Source organism: Mauremys mutica, chromosome 2 (assembly GCF_020497125.1).
Source record: "Mauremys mutica isolate MM-2020 ecotype Southern chromosome 2, ASM2049712v1, whole genome shotgun sequence".
NCBI lineage: Eukaryota > Metazoa > Chordata > Testudines > Geoemydidae > Mauremys > Mauremys mutica.
This window is the reverse complement of record NC_059073.1, coordinates 77,780,297-77,803,734: the sequence shown is the minus strand read 5'-3', so window position 1 is coordinate 77,803,734 and position 23,438 is coordinate 77,780,297. Positions and strand designations below refer to the sequence as shown.

Sequence of the window (23,438 nt, the reverse complement as noted above, 5' to 3'; positions counted from 1 at the left end):
GGCAGCTCATCTCTGAGGGTCTGCAACTCACATATCACTCTGGCCAAAGTGATGGCTATCAGGAACATGATTTTCTGAGAAAGGAGGGGCAGCAGATGGGACACAAGGGGCTCGAATGGAGGGCCAATTAGAGCCATCTGTGTTTAGGTCTCACAAAGGAACCAATTATTGGACCGGAGGATATAAGTGGAGAGTCCCCTTCAGAAATCTTGTCACCATGGCACTGGAAAAAAACAATTTCCTTTGAACCAGGGGATGGAATGCTGCTCTCTCTGCCAAATGCACTCTCAGCAAACTGAGTGCAAGGCCCAATTTCTGAAGATGTAACAGGTACTCCAAGATGTCCTGGATGGAAGCCACTGTCAGTTGGGTCACATGGGTCAAGGACCAAACTGAGAATCTCTTCCACTTCACTAAGTATACCATCCTAATGGAGAACTTCCTACTGTTGAGCACTGTCTCGGCCACACTGGAGCAATGAGGATGACCTTGGCCCAATCCACATTGAGCTTGAAGATGACCTGTTGAATGATCGGAATGGCAGGGAGGATGGCATACAAAGGAGCTGTCTGCCAGCAGCAGTGGAAGATGTCAGGGAGGGAGCCTGGGCTGAGGCTCCCTTGAGGGCAGAATAATCGACATTCCCTGTTTTCCCTCATCACAAACAGGTTGATTGTAGAGATGGCTCACATTGCAAAGATGATCCAGAGAACATTCTCCTTCAGGGACCATTCATGGGTCCAAGAAAAAACCCTGCTGATATGGTCCACAAGACAATTTTGCATCCCCAGCAAATAGACTGCTACTAGAGTGATGTCTTCTTCAATGCAAAATTGCCAGGGGTTGATTGCCTCCAGGCAGAGTAACCTGGAACGTGCCCCTCCTTGCTTATTCACATAGTACATCACAGTGGTACTGTCAGTGAGTATGTGAACCACTGCGTATCTGATACGGCTGCAATCTGATAAGGCACAACATGCATTATGGATGGTCCAAAGTTCCAAAACACTGATATGGAGTGAGGCTTCCTGTTTCAACCACAGGCTCTGCACCCACAACAAATCCAGCAAAGAGTCCTGTGGCACCTTATACAGACGTATTGGAGCATGAGCTTTCGTGGGTGAATACCCACTTTGTTGCATTCGACGAAGTGGGTATTCACCCACGAAAGCTCATGCTCCAATACGTCTGTTAGTCTATAAGGTGCCACAGTTCTCTTTGCTGCTTTTACAGATCCAGACTAACACGGCTACCCCTCTGATTCTTAACAAATCCAGATGTGCCCTCCAACCCAGAAGGGAAGCACTGGTAACCACTGACTTGGTTGGAGAAGGCATGCATTCCATGGGGATTCCCACCAGTGTAGGAAAGTAGAACTGGTGGAGGGAGGCAAACCAACCTGTCCAACTATCAGGCAGGGCAGGATAGTAAATTGTCCTAAGCCACATCTGAAGGGGGTGCAAGATGGTGAACTGGACCACCTGCGTGCAAGAGGACACATGGCCCAACACACTCAGACACATGCAAACTGTCATGGACAGCTGAAATTGAAGACTGAGGCAGAGCTGTTGAATAGTATGGAAGTGATTGGTCAGCAGAATGCTTTCTACCTCGTGTAGTCTAACAGGGACCCAGTGAATAAGACTGACTTTGCTGTGTTTAAAATGAGTCCCAGATGCTTGAGAAAATGTAACGTGGTGTCAATGTGGGTGAGAACCTCCTCTCTGGATTTGTCAAGGTACAGGATGATGTGGATTCCCTTCCTCCTGAGATATGCCATGACCACCACCATGAATTTGGTGAAGACGCAGTGGCAGAAGAGAGGCCGAATGGGAGAACCATATACTGAAAGTGGTGTTCTCCTATCACAAAATGCATAAACTTCCTGTGGCTCTGTAGAATGGCCATATGAAAGTCCTGAAGGTCCAGGGCAGCAAACCAGTCATTCTGAAACAGCGTGGGGAGGATAGCAGATAGAGCGACCATGTGGAATCTCATGTACTTGATGAATTTGTTGAGGTCGGCAAAGGTCAAGAATAGGTCTCATCCCGCCCTTGTATTTTTGTACCAGGTAGTACTGGGAGTAAAACCCATGGCCTTGGTGTTCTGGTGTAACCTCCTCTACTGCTTCCAACTTCAACAGAGAGTTGACCTGATCAATGAGCAGTGTCTTGTGACGGGGGTGGGGTCCCTGAAGACGGATGGAGAAGGGAGGTGGAAAGGGGGCATGGAGACTAACTGGACTGCGTAGCCCGATCTGACAGTGTCTAGGGCGCAGCTGTCAGAAGTAATCCAGTTCCAAGCATTGTAAAAGTGGGCCTGCTTGTCCCCAAAGGGATGGGGGCCTGGAGGGTCTGGAATAACGACTGAACCAATGCTCTGGACAAAGGAGTTAAAATGGGTGCTTGGCCTGGGCCAAGGAAGGGTGTGAGCACTGTCCGAAGCTCAGGCCCAACTGCTTCCTCTTGGGGGATCTAACTCACTTTATAGGGTAGTCCCGTTGTTTCAGGGGAGAAAAGTTGCATAAAGGAATGCTGCAGGTGCTCAGGTTGCACCCCATACCACGGGCAGCATCAGTCCTGGTGGAAACAGTGGTACTGGAGTGCCCAAATTCACTGACATCAAAGGTGGTAAGAGCAGCCATGGGAGTACTTTCAGCATCGAATGTGCCTGTTCCAACGTGATGGGATGTTCCGATGTGATGGAGTGCAAGAGTTGAATTAGGCCAGATGGGCCCAATCAGCCAATTAGGTTGCAAACAGAGTAGCTTTAGGATGGAGGCAGCTAATTGGAGAGAAGCTCACCTGTGAAGGACAGGTGGGGCTTCTACAAAGGACAGGAAACTGGAAGCAGAGTGGGTGGTAGGGAGAAGTCTGCAGTCACTGCCTGGGAGGAGGGAGAGAATGTCTTCAGAAAACAAACTGGTGGATGTAACTGCTAGAATGGGCATTGGCCTGACTGAGCTAATCCCCAGAACCTCCAGGAGGGGCGCCATCCAGAAGTGAGTAGAGCAAACCCGTCACAGCCAAAGAAGACCCTGGTGCCAAAGTCCCGCACACTGATTTCAATACCAGCTCTATCTCCTCTCCTCTTCTCCCCCGCCCCCCGGGGAAGAGGAGCATCTGAATGCAGTGTCAACAGACACAGCAGTTCAGAGGCTCGCTCCATCACAGGGATCATATGTGGTACAGCCCTGGGAAAGTCCTGGACCTACAGCAAGGCTGTGACCAAAAGGCAGAGGAGGCCTGTGGTTGCCTGCTACGCCAATGACACTGGCATCTTCCTTGTCAGTACTGGACACAACAGATGCCCAAAGACCAGAACCAGAGTCAATGGTACAGGATTTCTGCCATTCCCACTCAGTACCAGGAAGGGGTCAGAGGTAGCCACGCCATCCCATACACCATTCCACGCTTTTCCTAGGGGAGGCAAAGGAGTCACCCATGACCTGGAGCAGTCCTGACTGGCCTTATGAGACCTCTTCCTCAGTGCCAATGAAGGAGAATGGCTCCTCCATCTCTTCGGCAAGGCACCTACCCGGCAAGGCACCCAGCAGTGCCCGAGGGTGATCCTCAGCCTAAAGAAGAACTCGGTACTGGATCAGATAGCCTGGCCTGTTCAAGCAGGTGCTGTTTGAGATGAAGTTGCCATGCCACCTGAATCCACTTTTTAAATGACTTACAAATTAAACAGCACTCTTTAAGGTGGGCCTCCCTGAGACAAAGCAAGCACCATGTGTGGGGGATCGCTGTTGGGGATCATCCCATCATACGAAACAGTGTTTAAATCCTGGTGGGGGCATCATTGGGGAACACTATTAACTACTACATTGGGGAACACTATCAACTACTAACTAACAGTATATAATAAACTAGGCTAAGACGAAATGCGAGGTTGAGAGACTACAATCACAAAGAGCTCTGACTCCAGGGTGGTCAGAAGGAACTGAGCAGGATCAGGGTGGCACTACCTTATATAGCCAGGGGAAGGGCCACAGACACGACGCACAAGCATGCCCCTCTACAGGTACTGATAGGCAAAAGTCTTCAGCGCCGGTGTGCTAGAGGCGTTCACACCTAAGTGGAATACATCTGCCTCTACTCGAAGAAGAAAATATTATTGTTATATACAGCACTAGTCTTTTGGTAGACAGTCCTAAAATAATTTGTCCTTGGGAGACAATTCCAACACTAAAAATAAAATCATTTCAAAAGCCAGTTAAGATTGCTAAGTGACAACAGTATATTTACTTATATAATTTACAAAACTCAAGCACTTAAAGCAAATAAATGAATAATTAAGGCCATAAAAGATTCTTATTACTTTTTTTCCCCCAGAAACTCTAGCACCTCCACTGTTTGCAGTATGCTTCAGAAGTTCTGCAAGGAGAAAGCCTTCATGCTAGAGAAGTTCTTTTTCTTTGTCCCAGGAAATTCAATCCAACTGAGTTATACATTGTTAAAAATTGCCATTCCCCTTTTCTTGCATGCATTCGTTGGGAAAATTTTGGCAGCATGCCAAAACAGTAACGGAAAATAAACATTCTGGCTACCACTGCAGCACCACCACCATACATTGAACTGCATTAGTCTACACTTCAATTAAAATGCTCTGGGTCCCTGTGAAGGGGAAGGTCCCAGGGCTCAGGCTACAGCCCAAGCCTGAATGTCTACGCCACAATTAAACAGCCCCTTTGCCCAAGTTAGCTGGCAGTTTTTAATTGTAGTGTAGGCATACCCCTAGGGCAGTGGTTTTCAAACTTTTTTTCTGGCGACCCAATTGAAGAAAATTGTTGATGCCCTCGAACCAATGGAGCTGGGGAATGAAGGTTTTGGGGTGTGGGAGGGGCTCAGGGCTGGGGCAGAGTGTTGGGGTGTGGGCGGAGGGCTGCGAGGTGGGGCCAGGGATGAAGGATTTGGGGTACAGGATGGAGCTCTGGGTTTTGGGGCGGGGCTCAGAGTGGGGATGTGGGAGGGGGTTAGGGCTCCAGGCTGGGGGTGCAGGCTATGGATGGGGCTGGGGATGAGAGGTCTGGGGTGCAGAAGGGTGTTCCGGGTTGCGGGGGGCTCAGGGCTGGGGCAAGGGGTTGGGGTGGGGCCAGGGATGAGGAGTTTGGGATGCAGGAGGGGGCTCCAGGTTGGGGGTACTCAGGGCTGGGGAAGGGGGTTGAGGAGCAGGAGGGGATCAGGACTCTGGCCTGGGGGTGCAGGCTCTGGAGTGGGGCCTGGGATGAGGGGTTTGGGGTGCAGGAGGGGGCTCCAGGTTGGGGGGGCTCAGGGCTGGGGCAGGGGGTTGGGGAGCAGGAGGGGGTCAGGGCTCTGGCTTGGGGGTGCAGGCTCTGGGGTGAGGCTGGGGATGAGGGGTTTGGAGTGCAGGAGGGGGCTCTGGGTTTGGGGGGGACTCAGGGCTGGGGCAGGGGATTGGGGCATGGGCTTACCTCAGGTGGCTCCTGGTCAGCGGCGCAGCAGGGGTACTAAGGCAGGCTTCCTGCCTGTCCTGGCACCGCGGGCCGTGCTGCACCCCAGAAGCAGAAAGCAGTTTGAAAACCACTGCCCTAGGGTTTCAGGCCAGGCTCCCTATTGACTGAACACCCTGAAGTTGACACATGGTCCCTGCATCCCATCCAGCCCTTTGGGGAGCCACATGGGGCAGAAACTCCCCTGCCTCCCAAGGGTAAGAGAGAGAGCCAGAGAGGGCTCACCCAACAGCTCAGTAGACACAGCACACAGCGTCAATGGCTCATCTTCACTTCTGAGAAAACAGATTTCTCCTGCTACCAAATAATGTAGTTAGTCCTGTAGTTCAAGTGGTCAGAGTCTGTACTATGACACTGGAGGTTCAGTGTTTAAACTATGCTGAAGATGTATGGGGGAGAGTTGTTGCAGGTGGATACAACAGAATTAGTTTTTACCTTTTTCCTTTTAATTTTTTTTAGAAAATTACATATAACAATACATTAAAAGCAAGTTATTTCAGTTGCAAAGTCAAGCACTTGAAAATTAGGAAATGCCAGATTTATAATTGCCTATGCAATCTTATTTCTATTCCCTTGTGCACAGGCAGTAACATATAGTCTTTAATTGTGTGATTTCATACTCTTTTTCCTCCCACAGGATCCCGCATTATTCAGCATGCAGACTGCACACACACAGCAGAGAAAATTAAGTTTGCCTGGGCAACCAAAAATTTGGTATTTCCTAATTTTCAAGTACTTGTCTTTGCAACCTATTTTTGATGTATTTTTTAAAAACTTTTTTAAAGTTATCAAGTATAAATAATACATATTTCATCACAACACAAAAACTTAATTCTGCATCATGCATTAGTGTTTTAAATGAATTATTTTTATCTTGATTTTGGAATTTAATTTTTTATGTTATGACATTTTTAAAGAGATAATGTTATTCATTTTTGATAAATTTATGGATGTGTGTGGACTTGTATTTGAGGTTGATAAATATGAGTAATAAATGCATACATATCTTGCCCATTACCTTTTACACGAGATTAATATGCACATCTTTCCTTATATTTGCTAATAATAATGGCAATTAAAATATAGTTCTCAACTTTTAAAATATTCTGCATACAGAATTTAAAATATATTCATTACTTGATTGGATTTCTAACTTTCACTATACAAAAATTGCATGCCTATCAAATGTATAAGAAAAAAATCATATTTTATGTGTGTAGATAGATAGATAGATAGATAGATACAGCTACAAAATCTTAATTCATTGGTAGAGTCTCTTTCACCCAACTATTACTTTTTGAGAGTCAGGGTCCATTACAGTCCAATGCAAAAACAAGACCAACAGAGTATGGCTATTAATAATCAGGATTTTAATGGTGCTATGTATTTCAAAGATTATCTAATGCAATAACTTGATTTTTTAAAAATAAGTTAGCACAACCTAATGCATTAAATGTTTCTTAAAACATGATAGACATACGGACCGAGGGATCCAATTCTCTAGCCCATAAAGATGGCTCTATTCTCATCCCCCAACACAAAACAGACAAACCCGGAAGATCAACCCAGTGGAGGATTCCCCTAGCATAATACAAGTGACACTTTGTGTACTGTCTTAAGGCAAAAAGGGCAATTAGTGGTTGGTCACACCTGTGAAAAAGTGCCACGGTTATGGTTTATTTCAGGGACCTTTCTGTTGAATCTGAAACTTTCTGCTGAGCTAATCTACATGTACATTCGCCTCCCCTACTAGGTGTGTGACTACTGGGCAGATATGATATTGAATGCACCAGAGCCAGTTTTCTTGTTTCCATTACTAAGATCTGGAAGCATACTCCACCTTGCTTGTTGATGTAGAACATAGTTGCAGTATTCTCTGTGAGCACCTACCATATTGCAAAGAAGGTGGAAGGCACTGAAGGCACACCACACTTACCGGGAGCTCCAATATACTGATATGGAGTCTGGACTATCAAGAGCAAGGCATGTACTCTGAGGTCCTGGGAGCGTATACGCCAACCCAAATAGGAAACAATGTGATGGTGGTAATAGTAGGGGAGGGAAGAGCAAATTTTGTCTCTGTTCTCCCACTGATGGGTTGCTGGGGAGATACAGTTATCTTTCTTTGTAGATGTTAGGTGTGCCATTAGACACTACCCATTGTTATAAGGGTCTCATTCACAGTCAAAGATGTGATAAAGGTCTATATGGACATCAGTTTAAGAAAAACTGCATGGTTTTTACAATTTTTTTTTTTTACTGTGGGTTATCAAGAAATCTCACATCTTTTGGAATATCTCCTCTGGGAGAAACACCTTAACTTGAAAGCAGTCTAGAACTGCTCAGATAAAAGTGATCCTACATAACCATTCCAAGAGAGTAATCATCAGTGGTTCACAGTTATACTGGAAGGGCATAATGAGTGGGGTCCCTCAGGGATTAGTTTGGGGTCCTGTTCCATTCAATATCTTCATCAATGATTTAGATAATGGCATAAAGTTTGTGGACGATATCAAGCTGGGAGGGGTTGCAAGTGCTTTGGAGGATAGGATTATAATTCAAAATGATCTGGACAAACTGGAGACATGGTCTGAAGTAAATAGGATGAAATGCAATAAGGACAAATGCAAAGTACTCCACTTAGAAAGGAACAATCAGTTGCACACATACAAAATAGGAAATGACTGCCTAGGAAGGAGTACTGTGGAAAGAGGTCAGGGAGGTGGGGGGGTGTCATAGTGGACCACAAGCTAACACTGTTGCAAAAAAACCAAACATCATTCTGGGTTGTATTAGCAGGAGTGTTGTAAGCAAGACACGAGAAGTAATTCTTCCACGCTACTCTGCACTGATTAGGCCTCAACTGGAGTATTGTGTCCAGTTCTGGGTGCCACATTTCAGGAAAGATGTGGACAAATTGGAGACAGTCCAGAGAAGAGCAACAGAAATGATTTAAGATCTAGAAAACATAACCTATGAAGGAAGATTGAAAAAATTGGATTTGTTTAGTCTGGAAAAGAGAGGGGACATGATAACAGTTTTCAAGTACATAAAAGGTTGTTACAGAGAGGAGGGAGAAAATTGTTCTTCTTAACCTCTGAAGCAATGGGTTTAAATTGCAGCAAGGGAGATTTAGATTGGACATTAGGAAAAACTTCCTGTTAGGCTGGTTAAGCACTGGAATAAATTTCCTAGAGAGGCTGTGGAATCTCCATCATTGGATATTTTTCAGAGCAGGTTAGACAAACACTTGTCAGGGATGATCTAGATAATAGTTAGTCCTGCCATGAGTGCAGGGAACTGGATTAGATGACTGTTGGAATATGTTTTGCTAGCTTGGCAGTTGGTAGTGTGGGAAGCTAAGATGTTTAGGTTTTTAGGAGGTAGTGTGGGAAGCCTGAGATGTTTAGGTTTTCAGGTTGGGTTAATTAGGTTGTGAGTTTTGTTTTGAGAAGTTGGCCTTGGCTAACTTCCCTCTAGCAGGCATAATAGGATAATAAATTTAGAAGGCTGTTTAGGATAATGTTATCCTATGAAGTTGTAGCAGTGCTTATGTGTATTTTGTTAACCAATTAGCAATTGCTTGCTTGCCTGCTTCAAGTGTATAAAGATGTATGCTGGAGAGAAATAAATTGACTCTTGCTATCCAATCATACTGACTGTTGAGCATCTGTCCAGGTCCGTCTGCGATGCGACAAATGGTGACCCCGACGTGATTCGAATCGAATGCTGATAGTGTCGGTGGCCTGACCCAGGCGGACGAGCCGCGGCGGGGAGTGCTGGAGAAGGGCCGGCCCCCGGGCGTCCAAAGGAGAGGCGCATCTGAGCTCAGAGGTGAGCGGCTAACATGGGGTCCGCTGCATCAGCGGAAGAAAAAACGGTGCATGAATATTTGATACGCATCGCGGAACGGCAGGGAGAAAAGCTCCCCTCTGACACGTTATCCCGCCTGCTACGGTGGGGACAGAAAAGGGGACTTTTCGTTAAGCCGAGTACAATCTTTGATACAACTGTTTGGGAGCGGCTAGGCTCCGAGCTTTGGAAGTCGGTGGCTCAGGGCGATAAGGAAGCCTTCTCCTTGAGCCCAGTATGGGACAAAACGAAGATAGTGGAGACTCTCGCGGCCGAAGCAGGAGTGCAGGCGGCTGTTTCTGAGATTTTCCACCCACCGCCCGAAGTGCCTTCTGTGTTGCCGGTTGGAGCCCGGGAGTTTTTCGGCGGCGAGCCCACGGTGATACCTTTGGCTCCCGACCTGGATGATTTTGCCTCTGTTATGGACCCACTACCCTCCAATGTGGCCCTTGGCCCCGATGTGATTGATCCTGCTACGGTTCCGTTACCCCCCGATACGCCCGAGCCTATGGAGATAGCTTCGCCGTCTGCACCCCCCACAAAGCCATGCCGTGTCCACGGGGTCTGGGGGTGTCACGATTGCGGGGAAGCAGAGGAGGCTCGGCCGGAACATGTGCCATTACAGACATTGCAGAGATACCCTGATTTGACTACGTTTACCCAATTTACTCAGTCTGACGCCTTTTATAAGGAGATGGAGCGCCAGGGCCAACAGCTACAAGACATTTATAATAAGTTGGATCAAATGCAAGGTTTTCCACCTGGATCATCGCGTTCGCATCTTCACGAGTGTTTTCACCCGACTAACCCTTCCGCCCCGCCTGGCCCTGGGGACCCTTCAACTGGGGACCCTCCGGATCCGGTGCGGCGCTGGCATGGAGTTTTAAAAGAAGCCATCCTTGAAGGTTTGACACCTGAGGCTTTTCCAGTGCTCACACCAGACCCTCAACATCCTAATCGTCGGCAGTGGGCTCCTTTGGATTGGAAGTTGATTCGTGAGGCGCAGAAATCGATTATGGCTTATGGACTAGATAATCCGTATGTACAATCTATAATTGAACAGGTGTTTACCGCACAGGCAATGTGTCCATATGATGCGATTAAGCTAGCTGATATGCTTCTTACGCCTACCCAGAGACTTTTGTGGAAAGATGATTGGGCTAAAAGAATTGATTTGGCCCTTGTTCGCAATTTGGATTTACCGGATGATGATGTTCGGCGTGTAGCCACCGTTGATATGTTTTTGGGGACCGGCCGATTTGTTGACCCGCATCTGCAAGCCCGCCTTGACCCCCGAATCCTGCAGCAATCACAGGAATTGGCTCTGGCTGCCCTTAAAGCGGTGCCACAGATGGGGAAGCCGGCCCCTCCATATGCTAAAATTACACAAGGCCCGTTGGAACCTTATGCCACCTTTTTGGATCGCCTCCGAGAGGCTATTGATAGATCCCCCAATCTGACGCCGGAGGCCAGAACCGCAGTTGGACTTGATCTGGCCACCCAGAATGCAAACTCCACTTGCCGCCGCATACTAGCCACCTTGCCAAAAACTGCGACCCTGATGGAAATGATTGAGGCGTGTAACAGGGCTACTATGTTTGAAGAAACGGATAAAGCTACAATTCATGCTAAGGCACATGCCACTGCACTGGCCGTTGCATTGCAACCTCTGATCGGGCGGAAGCGAGGGGCCAGAAGGCCAGCCCGGTCAAGCGGCCTCTGTTTTGGTTGTGGAAAGCCCGGACATATCCGGCGGAACTGCCCTGTGCAAAGTGGGCAGCGACCCCCTGATGTGTCGCCGAAAGCCGCTACCGGCGCTTGTTCACGATGTGATAAGTTTGGCCATCGCGCCTTTGAGTGTTGGTCGCGCCGCAGAAAGGATGGAACACTGCTGCCGGGAAACGGACCGCAGAGCGCCCCTCGGAGGAGCGCGACGACACAAATGCCTCCAGCCACCAATCCGGCTGCCTGGAACGCCTCACCGGAGCAACCCGTGGCAGTGCCGGAGTGGATGTGGCCACAGCGACAGACACAGTCATAGAGGATGACAAAGTTTATGTTCTTCCTTCTAATACTGACGGCCCCTTAGGATTTGGACTGAGTGCCCTTTTGATCGGCCGCTCGTCAACATCAAAACAAGGTATTTTCGTTTTGCCTGGCCTTATTGATGCTGACTATACGGGAAATATTGGAATTATGGTACGTGCCCTTTGTCCCCCTATAACCATTACTGCTGGCACACGTTTGGCTCAGTTGATACCTTTTAAGGGATGTGTGCCCAGGACGACCCAGATTGACCGTGGGTCTCGGGGGTTTGGATCTACCGGACCTCCCCAAATTGCCTTTGCCATGGAAGTTACTCCGCGTAAGCCCATTCGAACTGTTCGCCTCCAGGGGTCCGATGGGCGACAGATTGTTCATGAAGCCCTCTTGGACACGGGGGCCGATGTGACTATAATCCCCTCTCGATCTTGGCCGGAGTCTTGGCCTTTGCGGGATGCCGCCACGCCTGTGAGCGGGATTGGCGGGACTCAGTTGACTCGCATTAGTGTGGATTTTATTACCATTGTTGATGTGGAAGATCCGGCCACGAGCGCGAAGGTTCGTCCTTACGTGATGCAGGCTCCGATCTGGCTGTTAGGTCGAGATTGTTTAAGTCAGTGGGGCGTTGTGCTGCAGAATTCACCTTTTGCCTAGCGGCCATTGAGGGGCGGCCGATCCTACAGCTGGAATGGACAACCACCACGCCGGTCTGGGTCGCTCAGTGGCCGCTGCACAAAGACAAGCTCGCCCGAGTACATGAACTTGTGCAGGAACAACTGGCTAAGGGTCATCTTGAACCTTCCCTTAGCCCCTGGAATACTCCTATTTTTACCATACCCAAAAAATCTGGGCGCTGGCGTTTGTTGCAAGATCTACGAGCTGTTAATGCTGTGATGAAGGACATGGGCGCCCTCCAACCTGGGCTGCCCACACCTACTATGCTCCCGCATGGATGGCCCTTGCTTGTTATTGATCTCAAGGATTGCTTTTTTACCATTGCTTTGCATCCTGCGGACCGAGAGAAATTTGCCTTTTCCGTGCCTTCTGTTAATAAGGCTGAACCTGTCAAACGGTATCAATGGACTGTTCTGCCACAAGGTATGAAAAATTCCCCTACCATTTGTCAGTTGTATGTTGCTTGGGCTATAGCGCCCCTGCGAGCGGCACATCCTGACTGGATTATTTATCATTACATGGATGATCTGTTGTTTACCAGTGCCCACCTTCCCATGGAAGCAGCCATTGCTGAGATTGATTCTGTGTTGCAAAAGGCTGGTTTGGTCATTGCCCCAGAAAAGATTCAACAGCAAGCCCCGTATCGGTATCTTGGCATGGAGATAACCGATTCGATTGTGCGGCCACAGAACTTAACCATTCAATTGGATATTCGTAATTTACATGATGTGCAACGTTTTGTGGGTGACCTGCAGTGGATTCGCGGTCTCTGTGGTATTACAAATGAGGATCTTGCACCCTTTATTTCATTGCTCAAGGGTGGTCGTGCCCCGGATGAGCCTCGCTCTCTTCAAGCTGAACATCATGTTGCCCTGCAAACCATTGCAAATAAGTTGGCCACACGGTACTCCGGACGCATTTATCCGGATTTACCTGTTTGTTTGGCCATTTTTTCTACGGATATTTCCCTGACGGCCTTACTTTTTCAGTGGCATGAAGCCCTTTTAGATCCACTTGTGGGCATTGAGTGGGTTTTTCCGCCTTCGCATTATGCTACAACTGTGACCACGCGACTTGATGCAGTCGCTCATCTCATTCGAGTGGCCCGACAGCGTTTGTTGGCCATTGCGGGCATGGATCCGCGCATGATTTATTTGCCCTTTGATGATGCTACCGTGACTCAGTTGCTTGTTACTCACCTTTCCTTTGTACTTGCCACCATGGATTATGCCGGTCAGTTTAGTAGCCATTTTCCCCCACATCGGTTTTTTGCCACTATGCTGCCCTTGGAGAAAGCTCTGATGTTACGATCCAGTCCTGTTGGTGGCCTTACCGTTTTTACAGACGCCAGCGGTAGTGCTCAGCGTGCGGGACTTTTTTGGTTTGCTGACGACCGCTGGCACCACGAGTTTGTTCTTGCTGATGGCTCCTTGCAGGTTTTGGAGCTTCGTGCTATTGTTCGAACCTTTGAAAAGTGGCCCGATACTCCATTGAACATTGTTAGTGACTCCCTGTATGCTGTGGGTGTGCTTCGTCGTTTGGAACGATCCCTGTTGGGCCGAGTCACGAATTCCGTTTTGTGGACTGCTCTTTTTCAGCTTTGGCATTTGCTGAATGCTCGCCGGTGTCCTTATTTTGTTATGCATATTAGGAGCCATTCGGGACTGCAGGATGGTCTTGCCGAAGGCAATGCCCTGATTGACCATTTGGTTGGCGCTGCCCAAGTTCCAAACTCCTTTGCTCAGGCACGGGTCTCTCATGAATTTTTTCACCAGTCTGCTCGTGCTTTGGCACGGCAGTTTGCGATTTCTATTACCGATGCCCGCGCTATTGTGGCCTCCTGCCCTGACTGTCAACAACATGTGTTGCCCCTTGTTTCTGGTGTTAATCCCCGTGGCCTTTTGTCCCTTCAAATTTGGCAGTCTGATGTTACCACGTTTGCTGAGTTTGGCACCTTGCGCAATCTTCATGTTACCATTGATACCTTTTCTGGCTTTATTTGGGCAACGGCATTAACCTCTACCAGCTCCCGCGATGTGATTAAGCATTGGCAAGCCTGTTTTGCTGTTATGGGAGTTCCTGCGCTTATTAAGACTGATAATGGCGGAGGTTATGTTTCGCATCGCACCGCCCAGTTTCTTTCACAATGGGGTGTGCAGCATTCTACCGGTGTTCCTGGCAATTCTACTGGACAAGCTATTATTGAGCGTGCCCACGCATCCTTAAAGGCGCTTCTTTTGAGACAGAAGGGGGGCATTCGGAGTGAAAGAGCAGACGCTTTGGACAAGACGCCTGCCGCTCGTTTGCTGAAAGCCCTTTATGTGCTCAATTGGCTACAGCCTGGGAAAGACAGCCAAGTACCCCCCGCGATTAAACATGTTGGTGGGATAACCGGGGACGAGCAGGGTACAAGCCCACGACCCTCGGTCAAATGGTTTGATTATCAGCAGCAAGTTTGGAAAGGACCAGTTGACTTGCTAACGTGGGGGAGGGGTTATGCTTGTGTTGCCACTGACGCAGGTCCTAGGTGGATACCGGCGAAATGGGTCCGACCTTGGCTGCAACCCCGGGCGCAACAACAGACAGATTCGGAAGAGCCACATGAGACGCGCCCAGACGCCGAGGAGCCAGAGCCCCTGGAGAACGATTGCTCGCTGGCCGTGCCAGGATTTTTGTCCGCCCTTTTTGATTTTGTGTGATTGCATATTAATTGTTGTGTACCCTTTTGTTGCCCATAGGTTTGGAGACGTGCGCTCCGGGCAGTGCAGCATGGCCCGTCTGTCAATGCGTCCCACAAGCCTTCGTGATCCTGGCCTGGGCTCCTATTCTGCTGGATGCGGAGAGTCAGCCTCGCCTGGTTTTGCTTTGTTGCTTGTTTTGGCGCTCCTTGTGAGGGGAGGCGCCCCGTATGATCTTATACCCCCAGTGAATGCCTGGCTGACTTTGGCGCAGAGTGCCATAAATACAACGGCCTTCTGCCTGCCCCATGTTCCTGCAGTGGGAGCCCTTATGGAAACCTGCTTTGTGGGTGTGTGTACTGAATTGGAGGTGCTGCAGCAGCACACTTGGTTGTTTCGTATCCCCAGGGATATACCTTATGCAGAGTTGTATGCTTTGGGCCCTGGAGCCACTTTAGATAAGTTAGATGCCAGCATGTATTCGTTTCGTTTGGCTAATGTGACAGCTGCTATTACGTGTATGAATTTTGTTAATGCTAAGCATGTAGCTGTTAATCATGATAATATGGAGCTTGTTTGTTGCCATAAGAGGGATGTATCCTTTGCCTATGGACATATGAAGCTGCCCCTGGGGTGGTTTTTGTTATGCGGCCGCACAGCCTTTACTTATGTTCCAGCTAATAGTTCAGGTGGCCCCTGTGCTATTGGCCGTGTGGCCCCTTTGTTGTTTCCCCATCCCATAGTGAAAGGGCCTCGCCAACGGCGGGAGAGTATCCCCTTGAGCCCTACCTGTAAGGCAGACGTTACATTGTTTTCAGAACGAGAGGCAGCAGCCCTTACTTTTACCCTGGTGGGCCTCCCTGGTTTGGTGGTGCATAATTACCATGCCGTTGCACACCTTGCCTGTACTGTGGCGAAGGCCTTGAATTTGACCTCCACTGTTCTTGCCTTGTTAACCCAGGAGATGGGAGAAGTTCGCCGAGGAGTTTTGCAAAATCGCTTAGCCATTGATTATTTATTGCTGCGACACGGTCATCCCTGTTCTGATTTTGTGGGTATGTGCTGCTTCAATATTACAGATGCAAGTGCGGCCATTGAAGCAGATCTGGATCGTTTGCGCCATCTAGCGGAGGGCATCCGCCAGCACCAGGGAGATTTCTGGTTGTGGTCATGGCTGTCGTCGTTACGTGGCTGGGCTGCACATTTGTTACAGGGGTTAATGTTAGGCATGCTTTGTATTTTTGTTGCCTGCCTTTTATATTTTTGCTATGGGTGTGCCCGCCGCTGTTGCTGTGTGGCACGCACCTTGGCAGGACCCTCCTGGCCCCTTGGGCCACTTGCATTACCTGGAGGGAGAATGTGATAGGTGAGAGCAGGGCACTGCGGAAGACTTTGTTACGGTTTAGTTAGACAGCTGGTGTTTTTAATTTGCCCTTTGCTTTGGCTTGTGTAGCTTGTAGTTTGATATTATGAGCTGGATTTGTTTTGCTAATTTTTTTGTTTTGATTTTGAGTTAAGGGGGGAGGTGTTGGAATATGTTTTGCTAGCTTGGCAGTTGGTAGTGTGGGAAGCTAAGATGTTTAGGTTTTTAGGAGGTAGTGTGGGAAGCCTGAGATGTTTAGGTTTTCAGGTTGGGTTAATTAGGTTGTGAGTTTTGTTTTGAGAAGTTGGCCTTGGCTAACTTCCCTCTAGCAGGCATAATAGGATAATAAATTTAGAAGGCTGTTTAGGATAATGTTATCCTATGAAGTTGTAGCAGTGCTTATGTGTATTTTGTTAACCAATTAGCAATTGCTTGCTTGCCTGCTTCAAGTGTATAAAGATGTATGCTGGAGAGAAATAAATTGACTCTTGCTATCCAATCATACTGACTGTTGAGCATCTGTCCAGGTCCGTCTGCGATGCGACAGATGACCTCTCAAGATCCTTTCTGGTCCTATGATATAGATCTTAGAGAAGATTTCTCCCAGTTAATTAGCAGTGCCAGAGACTGTAGGAGGTTGCACATGAAGTGAATCACAGAAAATGGATGGTCCAGAGAACTGGCCTGAATTAGGGTACCATATGTCCTGTTTTGGCTGCAACAGTCCCTTTTTTAAGCCCTGTCCCAACTTTTTCTCCAAAAGGAGCCATTTGTCCCATTTGTTCTTGCTGACCTGATCAGTTGGCAAGAGCAAACACAACAAATACCCGGATGCAGTGTGGAGGGAGTAAGCAAGATGCCAGCACCCTCAAGGGGGGAGGCAGGACTGGGGGGGGGGCAACGTTCCAGCATGTGGGGCCCCCACAGGGTTCCAGCAACCAGCAACAACGGGGTGGAAGGTGCGGCAAGGGCAAGCAGCTGGGGGTGTCTGTTTTTTCTTTGGGAAATATGGTCACCTGTAGCAGGGTGGTTACCTGCTCCGGCCTGGAAAGGGTTAAAGCCAGCCCTGGGAGAGGGCTGGGGCTGTGAGAAGCAGCTAGGCTGATGGGGAAGGCAGCCACAGCTGGGGCCATGGCCCAGTCAGGTTGCAGCTGGCCCTGTAAAAGGCCAGTGAGCCCAGAGCTTAAGAGACTCCCTCTCTAGCTTTTGAGAGGGAAGGACCTAGCTGCCTGGGAGCTGAGCAGGGATGTGAGGTAGGGCAGCACTGGGGGAAAGGCAAGAGGGGCTGGGGAGCTCCAGCCTGACAACCCCTTCAAGGCCTAAACCAGGTACTGGGGTTGCAAAGGGACAGCAGTGGCAGCAGGCCCTACCCCCCCTTGCCAATGATGAGTGGCCATTACAGGCTGCAGTCTGCCCCAGTGAGCAGGGGATAAATGATGACTGGCAGTAGGCACTGAGGCAAGGTGGAGATAGGGAGTGGGGGTTCCCCTGGGCGGGGAGACCCCGAGACTGAGGGGTTACTGCCAGAAGGGCAGTACCCCAGAGAAAGGGGCCCTGGGGTCCTGGGAGGGACACGGGGGCCAGCGGTAAGGCAGATCACCAGCCTGCAGAGGGCACTCCAGGCTGGAAGAGAGCTAATTCCCAGAGACAACCAGCAGAAGGTGCCGCAGGGGTGAGTCCGCACTCTTATATCACCCTAGCCTGAATAAGCCAGTCATCCAGGTATGAGTAAAATAATATGCCCTGGAGTCTGAGGCTTACAGCGATCACCAAGACTGTAAGGTGCTGTGGACAAGCTGAATGGAAGGACTTAAAACTGGTAATGTTTTGTCTCCACACAGAAACTGAGGTACCTGTTGTGGGTGGTTTTGATTGCCATATGGACGTAGACATCCTTCAAATTGAGAGCCACATACCAATCCTCATGGACAAGGAAGAAATTAAATCCTCTAATGTGAGCATACTGAACTTTAAAGTTTCCATTAATTTGCTGAGGTTTCTGAAGTCCAGGATTGGTCTCAGACTGCCATTCTATTTGGGCAGAGGTGGGCAAACCACATCTGGCCTGCCAGCCATTTTAATTCGGTCCTCGAGCTCCCACTGGGGACCCACGTCTGGGGCTTGCCCTGCTCCAGCCGGGGAGCAGGGTCGGGGGCTGATCCCGGAAGCAGCAGCATGTCCCCCCCTCCAGCTCCTACGCATAGGGATAGCCAGGGTGCTCCACTCTGCACACTGCCTCCACCCTAAACGCCAGTCCCGCAGCTCCCATTGGCCTGGAACCATGGCCAATGGGAGTGGCAGGGGCAGCGCCTGAGGACAGGGCAGTGCGCAGCAAAGCCGCTTGGCCATGCCTTTGTGTAGGAGCTGGTGGCAGGACATGGTGCTGCTTCTGGGAACCTCTTGAGGTAAGTGCCGCCCGGAGCCTGCACCACTGAGCCACCCCCATACCCCAACCCCAGCCCTGATCCCCCTTCCGAACCCCTCCGTTCCAGCCTGGAACACCTTCCTGCACCCCAAACCACTCATCCTCAGAGCCTGCACACCCCAGCCAGAGCCCGCACACCCCCTGTGTCCCAACCCCTTGCCCCATCCCGCCCTCTGAATGCCTCGGTCCCAGCCCAGAGCACCCTCCTACTGCACCCCACCCTCTCTGCCCCAGCCTGGAGCCCCTTCCCACACCCTGAACTCCTCATTTCTGAACCCATCCCAGAGCTCACACCCCCAGCCAGAGTCCTCACCCCCTCCTGCGCCCAAACCCCCATTTCGTGAGCATTCATGGCCCGCCATACAATTTCCATACCCAGATGTGGCCCTCGGGCCAAAAAGTTTGCCCACCCATGTTCTTGGAGATCAGGAAATAGCTAGAATAGAACCCCTTCTCCAGTGTTCTTGTGAAACCTCCTTTACGGCTATCTTTTGTGGGAGAGAACTGACTTCCACGAATAGGACTTTCTAATGAGATGGGTCCCTGAAGAGGGAGGGAGGAAAGTAAGGTGGCCTGGTACAAAATTGGATGGAATAACTGGCATGGATGGTGTCTAATACCCAACAATCACAGGTAGCTCTGCATTTGGCACTGTAAGAGGAGAGACAAGGTCCAAAGGATAGTGGCAAAGGTGTGCAGTTCTCAACTGTCCTTTCACAACTGCTACTTGGAGTGATACAATATACTGAGCTAACTAATGGTGAAAAATTCTGCTTCTTAATTGAGATCTTTCACTGGAATCTCCTTTAACTGAGGAAGACTCTCTGGCACTGTCTTTCAGGCAGTATCCTTTCTTCAGAGAAGCCCTTCTTCCTTTAAGATAAATTGCTGGATATGACTTTCTCCTTCCTGTAGAGGACATGGACTGAGTGAGCCCTAAGGATTAAGTAGTAAACTTAGTGGTTTTAATCTTTTCCAAAGTGTCATCAGTCTTGGCAGTAAAAAGCTAAAGCCTTTGAAAGGAAGGTCTTTGATGTTATTTTGTGACTCAGGAGTGAGGTCAGAAATGTCATCATGGCCAAAGCTCAAAAGCTAGCCTCCAACACATCATATTGCTCTCAGTGAGCACTTCACTAGTTTTCAACCCTTGGTGAACAGCATCTCAGGAAGCTCCTTGTTGCTCCTCTGGTAAGGAGCCTAAAATGGAGTTCATGGCATCCTGTAGCATGCAGTTATAATGGGATAATATGGTCTGGTAACTGGAAATATAATAATATTATATTATTACATATATGTCTACTCTTGATTGTTCCCACCAGAGAGCTGTCTACATGTTAAATACAGTCCAGGATATGTACTAACTTAAGAGACCTATATGCAATACCATTTATATCCTTTTCATATAAATGGAACCCTGAACATTCTCAATATCATTTTTGTTTCTTGGGGTCCTCATATTCCCAACTATTGACTCTCATAACTTACTAAGGCACTGATCCTGCAAAAGACTTGCACACGTGTTTAACATTATGCACTATGATTTCACTGAGTTCAACAGAACTACTCACAGTGCACAAAGAAAAGCATATTGATGAGTATTTCCAGGGTAAGTGGTTAAGACTTCTAAATAGAGATAAATTCAAGTTCCAACTCTTTGTCAAGGGCACAGCTTCCCTTACTAACTAATGACAACCAATTCACAAGGTTCAAATGACATAATTCAGATTTTGCAAAGATTACATTTAATGTTAAATACAATAAGCAAGTTTTATAGAGCTTTAACAGCTTTCCTAAAAATATAAGAGTATTGGGGGAAGGATCATTTTAAATTACTGCACCTTAGTTAAATTGCCACAAGTAAATAGAGAACAATCAGTCTACTTACTTTTTCCTCAGTGGTATATTGTATATGGTTTTAATTTGTTTAAGTATATTGTTAAATTTGGAAGTTTCATTTAATTACTCAGCTGACAACAGCCGGAATACCAATAATTTATTGGCAGAGGATATCCTAGGAAGTAACATTAAATGCAGAAAAGACTATTTTGTCATGAATTTCTTCAGAACAAAACATTAAGCAAAGTACATCCTCACAACTCAGCACTTCTACATTCTTTAATATTCTGTACATGCACTATTAAGGACATTATTCATTCCATAAAATGTAAGAATCTTCTCTCATTTCTTAAGAAAGTGGATACTGTCCTAATTCAGAAAATATAATTACACTTCCATACATGATAAACTGAAACAAAGATTAGGCGGGACAAGTACTTGTTGCATCTTACACTAGTCACACGTGGGTAGCTATAATAATACATGACCAACTTATCCTTAATGGTTACTTCAGTTACTGCAGTTGAGAAAGGACATTATCTGTTTGAGAACTGTCTGGCAATACATTTAATATCTAGTATGTACACATATATACACATATAAAAACAATAAGAGTAAGAGTTTTAGCTACATCATAGAGAAAAGAGAGTACATGGAAGAAGCAGCAGCAAGATTTGGAATAGTTTGCATATGTATGGCAAGAGTGAGTCAAAATGACACCTAGTTGTGTGCCTGTGTGACAAGGATAGCAATGTTTGTCAATAGTGACAGAAAAAGGGAGGGAAGTAGAAAAAGGTGAGATGAAAACTGAGAAATTCAGCTGTAACTATGTTAAATTTTAATGAACTGTAAAATATCCCGGAGGAGATGGTTACACCGTCACATTGAAATACAGGGTTGAATAGAGGAAGACAATTCAGAAGTGGAGACATAGATTTGGGAGTCATTGGCAGAAAGATGGTACTTGAAACCCTGTTTGTGAAGATCACCTTGAGGAAGGGTGTAGATATAGGTACAGGCCTATGATATCCTCTCTGTGGACCAATCACTAAAAGGGGGATGACACACAACCTTGCCAGCATGTTTCAACCATTTATGCTGATAGCATAAATGTTGAAACTCAGGAATCCTAAATTCTGCTCTGAGCTCTGGACAGAAGTGTGTTCTAGTGGTTAGACCCTTCTGCTCCTGTCCCCTCCAGCCTGACATTTTCTGCCCTTGGATCAATCTGTCTCTGTCCACCATGTTCTTTCCCCTATTACACCTTTCCCCATTCTGTTCCTGTCCCTTCCCCTCCCAGCATCCTGTCCTGTTCCCCCTCTGTTCCTATCCCCACACCTAGCTTTGTAATCCTGTGACAGTCTGTATTTGTCCCTCCCTCCCATTTTGCTACTCATCTGTCTGCATTCCAGTCAGGCTATATCAATGTCCTTTATGTTGCCTAGGTGCCAGCAGAGCACTGAAAACAAGAGTCTCACTGCTCTCAATTCTGTGCCTGGTGCCACAACAGCCTCCACTCTGCTTGATTTCCTCCTGCCCCCTCTCCCGAGCACACCATGTCCCGCTCCTCCCCCTCCCTCCTGAAGCCGACCTGCACGCTGCGAAACAGCTATATGTGGTGGGTGGGACTCAGGAGGCGCTGGGAGAGAGGGGGAGGAGTGATCAATGGGGGAGAGGGGCTGGAGGCAAGGGGGGGAGGGGAGAGCTTGGTTCTCGGTGGGTGCTGAGCACACGCTAATTTTTCTCCATGGGTGCTCCAGCTCCAGAGCTGGAGCACCCTATGCTGCCCCATACTAGACTGCACAGTGAGTTCTGCAGGAGTGGAGCGTGCCCCTTGTTATTCGCACTGAGCTTGATAGGGGTGGAGCATGCTTGGAGACTTTTGCTGTCAGCCTCCAAAAAATGTGCAAATGGCAATTTTCAGTGGCTTGTAATTCAGCCAAATGTGGTGGATTTTCACAGGAACAGCAAAAGGCCAGGGCAACCTCCTTGCAAATGTCAAATCTCTAATCCAAAGGATGGAGGTTCTAGAATTTCTCAGTGAAATCGCTGTATGATTTTAAGATTGGCAAAACAATGGAATTTTTCCCTAACCTCATTCCCGGTAACAGATGTACCACCCTTGCTGAAACTTTGCAAAAAACGCCAGACTGAGGCAGCCGCCTGGCATGGAACATTTCAGCCCATAAAGTTAAAGTCTGAAAAGTTATAAGCAACTGAAAAATGGTCTTAAAAGAAAAGTGTTAGTCAAACTTTACTATAGGAATTGCTGTCAACTCTGCCTATAATAAGGCCACATCTGAAGAACTTAATTAAATCAGGACTACGTTACAAATAGCAGTCTCTTCTATCCAATTTTTCCACATCTTAAAAATAATTTAAATAAAATATCATATACAACCTTGTACCGGATTTTTTCTCTAATTATTTTTTCTTCTAATTCCTCCAGTTTTATTTTTCCTTCACCATAAGTCATTTCAATATTATATAACTCTTTATTCACTTTTCTTATTTGCTCTTCAATTTTACGGGTGTTTTTGCATATAATCTGCAGTTCTGACTGATACGTTATTTTTCTTCTTGAACTGTTAAAATAAAACAAAACCTTAGAATTATCTTACAAGACATGCATGCTTGCAAAAGTAGAAAATTAAAAGAAAAAAAATCATTGTTGAATAAGTAAAACTAAAACATTCTAAAATCTTACTTACAAACTAAAGTCAGTATTTTATTAACCACCTAGTTGATGCTGAATATACCAGGTACATCTTCCAAATGCATACTTCCATTTTGCTGCAAAATATACCATATCTTGTATACCCTGATAGTCTATTGATTTCAGGAAGTCATATATTTATACTACAGATATCCAGAAAGCAATAAAATCTACATCTGTAATATAGATAAGCAAAAACCTACATTATTATGCAACTTTCTTTTAAAGTACTCAAGTCAGAGGCCCTGGAGGTTTTTCGCCTTCCTCTGCAGTGTGGGGCACGGATCACTTGCTGGAGGATTCTCTGCACCTTGAGGTCTTTAACCCATGATTTGAGGACTTCAATAACTCAGACATCGGTTAGGGGTTTGTTA

General features: G+C 47.5%; 1 protein-coding gene across 4 annotated transcripts in view; it reads right to left on the bottom strand.

Annotated features, from left to right (window-relative positions):
• CCDC178 (coiled-coil domain containing 178) overlaps positions 1-23,438 on the bottom strand; it is a 362,747-nt gene that overhangs the window by 262,845 nt on the left and 76,464 nt on the right. For all 4 annotated transcript variants that reach the window (XM_045006035.1, XM_045006037.1, XM_045006036.1 and 1 more), the window contains one exon: positions 22,750-22,933. In XM_045006035.1, the coding sequence (XP_044861970.1) occupies positions 22,750-22,933 (184 nt within the window). The remainder of the gene's footprint in view (positions 1-22,749; positions 22,934-23,438) is intronic.